Source organism: Rattus rattus, chromosome 1, assembly GCF_011064425.1.
Source record: "Rattus rattus isolate New Zealand chromosome 1, Rrattus_CSIRO_v1, whole genome shotgun sequence".
Lineage (NCBI taxonomy): Eukaryota > Metazoa > Chordata > Mammalia > Rodentia > Muridae > Rattus > Rattus rattus.
This window is the reverse complement of record NC_046154.1, coordinates 89,974,391-89,983,633: the sequence shown is the minus strand read 5'-3', so window position 1 is coordinate 89,983,633 and position 9,243 is coordinate 89,974,391. Positions and strand designations below refer to the sequence as shown.

The 9,243-nt window shown below is 44.7% G+C and overlaps 1 protein-coding gene across 1 annotated transcript; it reads right to left on the bottom strand.

Moving 5' to 3' along the window:
• Positions 1 to 917: 917 nt before the first annotated feature.
• Positions 918 to 7,962, bottom strand: Tex48 (testis expressed 48). The gene is made up of 4 exons (XM_032889659.1): positions 7,865 to 7,962; positions 7,039 to 7,152; positions 2,229 to 2,342; positions 918 to 1,243 (listed from the first exon to the last, which is right to left on the bottom strand). The coding sequence occupies exons 1-4, from the start codon at positions 7,866 to 7,868 to the stop codon at positions 1,140 to 1,142; spliced, it is 336 nt and encodes a 111-aa protein (XP_032745550.1). The 5' UTR covers positions 7,869 to 7,962; the 3' UTR covers positions 918 to 1,139.
• Between the last annotated feature and the right edge of the window lie 1,281 nt (positions 7,963 to 9,243).

Genomic DNA, 9,243 nt, shown 5'->3' with positions numbered 1-9,243 from the left:
GTCTTGTGGGATTCTGTGTGCCCAGTGCCTGCTGGTGCCAACTACTGGGGAGGACTCCAGATGGGAAGCTTGACTCTGATTCAATAAAAATATCAGAGCATTTTGAACTGAGAGACACTTGTGCCTGAATCTTTGAAATGTGTGAAACTCATAAGGACTGCGTGGAACTCGTAGCCCTGGGAGAATAGGCTAGGGGGCATTTTGGGACAATTGATGGACTTTGGACTTTGTTTTAGTAGGAGATGTTTTAGTGTTTGGTACTTGCTGGAATTAAAGGAGGATGTTCTTGCCTATAAGAAGTGCTCTATGAAGGATTTAGGCAAAAGGGCAAGATGCTTACTCTCAGACCATTCACAGAAAAAAAAATATAAATATGGTATAGTATGAGAATAGTTTTTCTTTCCCCTTTTTCCCCTAATTATTTTCCTATTGAGACAACTTTCTTGTACGTTTGAAATTATTTCAAAAGTTACTCACAAAGTTGAATCTTTTGTAAGTTATTTAGAAGTGACAACATAAGAACTGATAACTATAAGGATTAAAAGGGCTGGAGGGACTTGCAACCCCACAAGAACAACAATGCCAACCAACTGGAGCTCTGAGGGACTAAACTACTACCCAAAGACTATGTGTGGATTGACCCATGGCTCCAACTGCATATGTAGCAGAGGATGGCCTTGTTGGGCACTAGTGGGAGGAGAAGCCCTTGGTCTTGCCAAGGTTGGACCACCAGTGTAGGGGTATGTTGGCAGGGGGGGCAGGGAGGGAGGGTGGATGGGGAGGAGAACACCCTTATAGAAGGGGAGGGGGATGGGATAGGGGGCTTATGTTCAGGAAAGGGAATACATTTTAAATTTAAATAAAAAATATCCAATAAAAGAAAAATATGAGAAGGACCAGAGAGGAGAGACATGTCCTCTGATGCAAACAAGGACTTTAATTGCAGGCAGCCCCCCTCCCTGGCTGTCAGAAGCTGGGGTGACTCATGCTGGTGGCACAGGGATGGCTCAGACCTCTTCCCTCCTTGCGGTGGAGTTTCTGAATCAGTCTTCATGACTCCTGTCCACTGCCTTCTTCATCCTCATGGAGACCCTCCAGCAGCTGCACAGCTCAGAGCCCGTGTGGTGCCACTAGAACCCTCAGGGTCTCCCGATGATGCACGGTTGGAAGGCCCAGTGTTCCTGGTAGTAGCGGTTTAGATTTTTTTTAGGGTATCCTTTTTGTATATTGTATGCAGTCAGCTCTGAAAGAAGGAAAGCATGTTGTTTGGTGAAGGCCTTTGAGCTAGAGTTGGATGAACTGCATGAGTTCCACGGGCGCCCAGGCCCTCTGCAGCTTAGTTAGTGGGCCTGGTATCGCTCTGCGTGGTAGAGCCACTGGCAACAGAATGTCTTGCGAAGCACAAGACCTAGGAACACAGGACACTTGGGCCCATCCTGGCTTAGATGGTGTCCCCTGGTAGGCTGCTGCCAAGTCCCCTTCCCAGTGTGGATCTTAATCTACTTGATCATGGATGAACCAGAGAGGAGCTCAGCTCCTTGCCCTCCATTTAAATAGAATAGGTATGTGTGCTCTTGTAGGAGAATTTACCCTTCAATGGACTCATGTTTGCGGCAGGGGCTTGACCTATAGGTAAGTTCTACAGTGAGAAGGTCTAAGTGATCCTTGTCTATCGACGGCCCCTTGAGAGTAGAGGCTGCATCAGACCATCTGGGTCCAGGATGAATTTCCCTCAATATGGCTATCTTTTTTCTTATGGTTGTGCCATTGTTCAAGGTTGGACATTTGTTCTTCTGTGACCCAGAGACATGTCAGCCCAAGTGAGCTCTGCTCAGCCCACTAGCATTTTAACTTATTGCTCATTTGACGTGTACCCGGTTGGTTTTGGGGAAACAGAGACCAGTACCAGTGTGGACCTGCCACTCTAGAACTCAGTGTGTAGCCTCCAAAGTAGGAATTAAGTAGACTCACACGAAATACAGAATCAAGACCACAGCATGGTGCCCATAAGAGTACGAGTGCATGGTCGTGGAATGTCTTTCCTTCCAGACCAGCTCCTTCTAATGTAGTGCCTAACTTGGAAAAGAATGGCTAGACTCAGACTCTGTGGCCTCCACAGCATCTTCTGGAGTGTGAACACAGCCGGCTCACATACCCTTAGGACCTGGTCATCAGGACAGAGCCCCCTTTCCCAGAGGTCACTAGCAAGACCTCTTTTGGGGACTCACCTTCATAATCATTGCTGGCGGAGGTGAAGTTCTTTTCTTGGCCAGCAAAGGACTGTGCCTTAGTTCCCTTGAGGTTTTGTTTGCATAGCTCATTCTTCTCAGTCTTCAGCAAATCTGACAAGAGAATTCCATGGGAGTCGTGTGGGAAGGCTGAGCCAATCATAGAAGTGAGGGTATTGAACCAACTGAAGCACCACATAGGTGAATGGTGGATATTATGGGATAGGGGAAAATCTGAATCTATTTCTTCTTTGAACAGATGCTGAACTTAAAAAATACATATTTTTAAAAAATGGTTTATTTATTCATGTATTTTATGCACAACGGTGTTTAGCCTGCATGTATATCTGTTTTGAGGCTGTCAGAGTCCTGCAACTGGATTACAAACAGTTGTAAGCTGTTATGTGTGTAATGAGACTTGAAGCTGGGTCTTCTGGAAGAGCAGCCAGTGCTCATAACCACCGAGTAATCTCGCCTGCCCTAAAAATATGTATTTTTTTAAAGCATCAACTTTTTCTTGTTTCTTACTTTTAAATGCAACATGTATCTGTTTCAAAAAGGAAAAATGCTTCCAACTCCTCTCCTCCCAGACACAGTTTTTCCTTAAGCATATTTTTACCGTAGCTTATTGGATTGCCTGTCCTATGTACGTGGTTCATTTCCTTCATATACATTATATACATTTTCCCCATGTCAGTACATTAAAAAGTAGTAGTTGTATAGTATTCACCTTTATGGATAAGTCGAGACTTGTTGGCATTGGAGAGTGGCTCACTGGCTGCTCTTCCAGAGGTCCTGAGTTCAATTCCCAGCAACCTCATGGTGGCTCACAACCATCTGTAATGGGATCTGATTCCCTTTTCTTGTGTGTCTGAAGACAGCTACAGTGTACTCCTACACATAAAATAAATAATTCTAAAAAAAAGAGACTTGTTTAACCAATTGACTAGTGTGTGTGTAGACATTTTCCTTCAAGTTTTACTCCTATTAAGATAGGGATGCATTATGTGAGAGCCTTTATGTACTTCCAGAACGGTAACAGAACATCTGAGACAGGCTAAGCCCTCTGGGGCAGGTGTGACAGCTTTGTCCCTGGCTGTATAATGAGTGAACTGACTCTGCTTACGGCACAGTTGTTTTGGATGATAGTGCCCACCTCAGAGCTGCAGTGCAGGTTGAGAGATGCTTGTCCGAAGCCCACCGAGGCATGGTGGGGGACTCACCTAGAGTTGAACAGTGCTGCCCACATGCTGCCGAATCAGAGATTGAACACTGTCACTCTTAGGAAAGGGAGGTTGCATTTTTAAGGTTTTGATCTTCATTTTTAGCATGAAACTATTTTCAGAAGCATTTTAAAAGCTCCCATGGGCTTCCGTATGTTCCTACCAAGAGGATTCGCCTCTGCCTCTTGTTTCATTTCATCTGACAGTAGGACTGTGACAGATTTCCACCATACCTCTGTCTTACTGTGTCCCAGCGAGTCTTAGCTTTGCCTACTTTTGATGATAATCCTTTTTTCCCCTTGGACATCACTGGATTTGATCCCTGTCTTTTCTGTCCTAGGCCACTAAAGAAGTCTGTGTTACAAACTGGGGGCTGAGATACCTTCTCTATTTTCCTCTCCTTCCGTGATACAGAATCATGGGGGGTCTCTTATTTCAGAGGATGAGATGAGAAGGAATGGTGGTGTGCTCTGGACTTCAGTGAGGAAGAAATACACATTCATTTTGTAAGCCGTCAGAACTTCAAGGCTTCTTAGCAGAAGATTTTATTCTAGTCTTCCCATGCTCACCCATTCCTACTCTATCACCACTCCTCTGATTCCTCAAGTGTATTATTATAAAGTGTATATTCCCATTTTACAGGATTGGATAGCTGAGGCACAGACAGATTAGGTGACTTGTTCAACCCCTGTGACAGAACTGAGACTCAAAGAGGTGTGTCAGATCCAAAGGCAGAGAACTTCAATGTCATCTTATATGCCATTAGCCTTGTTCCTTAAATTACAAAGTGTATCCAGATTTACCTAGAGACCATGCCAAAACACAGCTTCTGATTGAACAGGTCAGCAACAAGGTTCGGAGATGCACTTTATTTTATTTCGAGGCAGGGTCTCATATAACCTGAGCTGATCTACAGCTCACTAAGTAGTGGAGGATGGTCTTGAACCTCTCATCTCCCTACTCCACCTCCCAAGTTTATAGATATGTGTCACCTCACTCTGTTTGCTTTTAACGTGGTGTTAGCATTGGACCTAGGATTTCAGGCTTGCTAAGCAAGCCCTCTTATCAACAGAGCTACATCCTCAGCCCTAAGGATGCCTTCCAAGAATCTCTCAGGTGATGCAAGACCTCAGTCCACACTTTAGCCAGCAAACTTGAGCTCCCTTGTCTGTCGGGTATGTTACTAGCTACCTATCCTTCATCTCATTTTTTTTTTTTTTTTTTTTTTTTTTTTTTTTTTGGGGACCGAACCCAGGGCCTTGCGCTTCCCTAGGCAAGCGCTCTACCACTGAGCTAAATCCCCAACCCCCTTCATCTCATTTTAGCTTGCACTTTCTTTCACTCAAACGTTGAACAGAATAGTTATAACCAGACACACTCAAACTAATAGAAGAAAACTAGGAAGCATCTGGAACACATGGGCACTGGAAAAAATTTCTGAACAAAACACCAATGGCTTATGCTCTAAGATCAAGAATCGACAAATGGGATCTCATAAACTGCAAAGCTTCTGTAAGGCAAAGGACACTGTGGTTTCAACCAACAGATTGGGAAAAGATCTTTACCAATCCTACAACAGATAGAGGCCTTATATCCAAAATATACAAAGAACTCAAAAAGTTAGAAGAGGGAGACAAATAACCCTATTAAAAATGGGGTTCAGAGCTAAACAAAGAATTCACAGCTGAGGAATGCGAATGGCTGAGAAACACCTAAAGAAATGTTCAAAATCTTTAGTCATCAGGGAAATGCAAATCAAAACAACCCTGAGATTTCACCTCACACCAGTGAGAATGGCTAAGATCAAAAAGTCAGGTGACAGCAAATGCTGGCGAGGATGTGGAGAAAGAGGAACACTCCTCCATTGTTGGTGGGATTGCAGACTGGTACAACCATTCTGGAAATCAGTCTGGAGGTTCCTCAGAAAATTGGACATTAAACTGCCTGAGGATCCAACTATACCTCTCTTGGGCATATACCCAAAAGATGCCCCAACATATAAAAAAGACACGTGCTCCACTATGTTCATCGCAGCCTTATTTATAATAGCCAGAAGCTGGAAAGAACCCAGATGCCCTTCAACAGAGGAATGGATACAGAAAATGTGGTACATCTACACAATGGAATATTACTCAGCTATCAAAAACAACGAGTTTATGAAATTTGTAGGCAAATGGTTGGAACTGGAAAATATCATCCTGAGTGAGCTAACCCAATCACAGAAAGACATACATGGTATGCACTCATTGATAAGTGGCTATTAGCCCAAATACCTGAATTACCCTAGATGCCTAGAACAAATGAAACTCAAGACGGATGATCAAAATGTGAATGCTTCACTCCTTCTTTAAAAGGGGAACAAGAATACCCTTGGCAGGGAAGAGAGAGGCAAAGATTAAAACAAAGACTGAAGGAACACCCATTCAGAGTTTGCCCCACATGTGGCCCATATATATACAGCCACCCAATTAGACAAGATGGATGAAAGAAGTGCAGAAGTGTAGATCGCTTCCTGAGAGACACAGCCAGAATACAGCAAATACTAATGTCAGCAACAAACCACTGAACTGAGAATGGGACCCCGTTGAAGGAATCAGAGAAAGAACTGGAAGAGCTTGAAGGGCTGGAGACCCCATATGTACAACAATGCCAAGCAACCAGAGCTTCCAGGGACTAAGCCACTACCTAAAGACTATACATGGACTGACCCTGGACTCTGACCTCATAGGTAGCAATGAATATCCTAGTAAGAGCACCAGTGGAAGGGGAAGCCCTGGGTCCTGCTAAGACTGAACCCCCAGTGAACTAGACAGTTGGGGGAGGGGCAATGGGGGGGAGGGTGAGAGGAACACCCATAAGGAAGGGAGGGGAGGGGATGTTTGCCCGGAAACCAGGAAAGGGAATAACACCAGAAATGTATATAAGAAATATTCAAGTTAATAAAAAAAAAAAAAAAAAAAAAACCACTCGTGAACCTGAGGCTAGGGAGCATCACGGAAGATGGGATGAAAAGATTCTAAGAAACAGAGTTCAGGGGGTTAGCTGTGGGGTTGTGTTTCCAAGTAATGTCAGAAGCTACACGATAAAGTCTCTGCCACATGACTACACAAACATGGCTGAACAAAGAAGACACCAGTAACTATATCCAAGTGATGGGGGAAAGTCCACAGCCTCGACCCTGCACTAAGAACTATAGGCAACTAGGGGATGCTGAGGACTGGAGAAATAAGTCTTCCTGAGACAACCCTTCCTAGGCATCCCTTTCTACAAAAGGTATTTAATACCAAGTGATTAACCCTGAAAACATACATAGAAGTAGTAGAATGCAGACTGAGCAGTTTCTACTTACGTATTTAGGAATATATGTACATACTTATAGGTAACAATGAAAAAAAAGGCCACGGATATGAAAGAGAACAAGGAGGGCTATGGAGAGGGTTTGAAGGGACAAAAAGAAAGGTGAAAATGGTGTAATTATCTCAAAAAATAAAAATAAATATAAAAAGGAGGAAATCTGGGGTCTTAGGAGGAAGGTTTTAAACTGAGGTTCAGGAAGGCCAGGCAGGGTGTTCTTGTCTGATACCTACTGAAGTTTGGTGGCTGGATCTCTTGGTTTGGAACCTTAGTGCTTTCAATGACAGGTTCCTCACAGTCCCAGCAGCATAAACTGAAGATCTTTGAGGCCAGGGTTTGGTGGGCCGCTGTAGGAGGTAAAAGAATGGGAAATAGAGATCCTTGGATAGAAATTTCCTGTATCTGTTAGAAATTGTTTATTACTCTCTGTGGTCAGGAAGTCCAGGTTGGTTCTGTCTAAACTGCTGTGTGGTCTTTGTGAGTGTGTGTGTGTGTATGTGTGAGTGTGTGTGTGTGAGTGAGTGTGTGTGAGTGAGTGTGTGTGTGTGTGAGTGAGTGTGTGTGAGTGTGTGTGTGTGTGAGAGTGTGTGTGAGTGTGTGGTGTGTGTTGTGTGTGTGTGTGTGTGTGTGTGTGTGTGTGTGTGTGTGTGTGTGTGTGTGCGTGTGTGTGTGTGTATGTGTGAGTGTGTGTGAGTTTGTGTGTGTGAATGTGTGTGTGTATGTGTGAGAATGTGTGTGTGTGTTCATGTGTATATGTGGGAGCCAGAGGGCAGCATCAGATATCTTTGTCAACCACTCTGCACCTTGCATTTTTGAGAGAGATCTCTCAGTGGTCTTGGAAAGAATGGCTAGCTAGAAACTCCCAGGTATCTTTGTCTTTGCATCTCCAGTGCTGGAGTTGCAGGCATTCCGTGCCATGCTCAGCTGTTCATGTGGATGCTCGGGCTCAGACTCAGGTCCCTATGCTTGCATAGCAAGTATTTCTCTGACTGAGCCGCCTCTTCACCCAGAAGCCCTCTTTAAAAGACACGCTGCTTGTGCTATACAAAATCTCCTTACCCATAGAGAGGAAATGAAGGCTCTACTCTGCCAGCTTCGTCTGCAGTGGAATCACCAGGGTTGAAATTGAACTCAGTTCACCAGGCAGGTCTGGTCTGCTTCCTATACAAACATAAGACCATAGTTGAAAAGCACTCGTCCTTCATCTGTGTCCGCACTCCAGCTAGGACCCACTGCAGAAGGATCTTAGCTCCTGCAGAAGTCGTTCACTGGTAATCAGGCTTTAGATAGCTCTGTGGTCTACCCCCATTTCTAGGTACATATTCTTGGTGGTGCCTACTTTACAAAAGCAAAGTGTTAAATATATGCAAGGTGACTCTGTGGTGGTAGGATGGCAGTAATGTGAAGTCAGCACTCCTTCTGTATTCCCCTCCAGACCTCATTGCTTCTAAGTTACTCTAATTCCCAGGTCCCATGGCAACACAGAAGGAAGTACATGTCATGTAGATTTTGTGGGGCAGTGGACCATGCCATCAGACAGACGAACTTTCAAAGTTCAGAATCCCGATAAAACTCTTAATTGAGAATGGCAGGAGTTCGAACTAGCTCCTGACCAGATTGCTGTTCTAGAGCACATGATCATGATACCCCGCTAAGAGAACCATAAGAACCTCTCATGTAGCATAGAGCCTAGAGTTCTCCATGTTAATGAGGTATCTAGGAGCACCGTGTGTTTAGTCAATGAACATCCCTTCCTAGGCATCCCTTTCTACAAAAGGATATTTAATCTCTGGTTCACCCTGTGTAATCCATTTGCATCCTCATCCACTGTAAATAAGGCAGTTTGGACAACCAAGGACTGTCTCCTTCATCAAGGACTGCTGGGGACGGGAGGCCTTCATCTTACAGAGCCTTGCCTAGTTGTACTGTCGAAGGCCTGTCTGTGTTCCTGACACTCACTCTGAACTAAGGCGGATTACCCCTGCCCTGGGCCCCCATTTCCAACTTCTTGTGGTTCCCAGCGGCATCCGGGTGCACAGGAGGATGGGAGCCCCTGTTCCCAACTCTTAGAGGTTCCCAGTGGCATCTAGTTGTCCAGAGTTTGACAGCCTCTGGGGTTACAGCCTCTGTTCCAGCCTCTACTATTTCTCACCCAGAGAAACAGGAGCTGAGACCCCAACTTAGACTGCCTCCTCTGAGCGGAGTGTTGGCATCCCATGAGCCTGGCACCCTAGGGGCAAGGAAGAAACGACACTTGGAGCCTCTGCATTTAATGTAGAACCACAGGTTTAATTCCCAGTGTGGACATTTGCCATGTGGATTGGAGTAAGCCCCTCAGTGGTAAGAGGAGGTTACTCTGAGCAATCCCTCCAAGGATCTTTCTCATGTCCGTAGTGCAAGAATACGTAATCTTGGTTTAGTCCCAAACTTCTTTTATA

Excerpts from the sequence above, each read along its gene's own strand:
- Tex48 (XM_032889659.1), bottom strand. Across the intron at positions 2,343-7,038 it reads GATCCAGCCACCAAACTTCA|ATTTGCTGAAGACTGAGAAG; the intron begins GTAGGTATCAGA and ends TTCTCTTGTCAG. Across the intron at positions 1,244-2,228 it reads CGCCAGCAATGATTATGAAG|AGCTGACTGCATACAATATA; the intron begins GTGAGTCCCCAA and ends TCCTTCTTTCAG.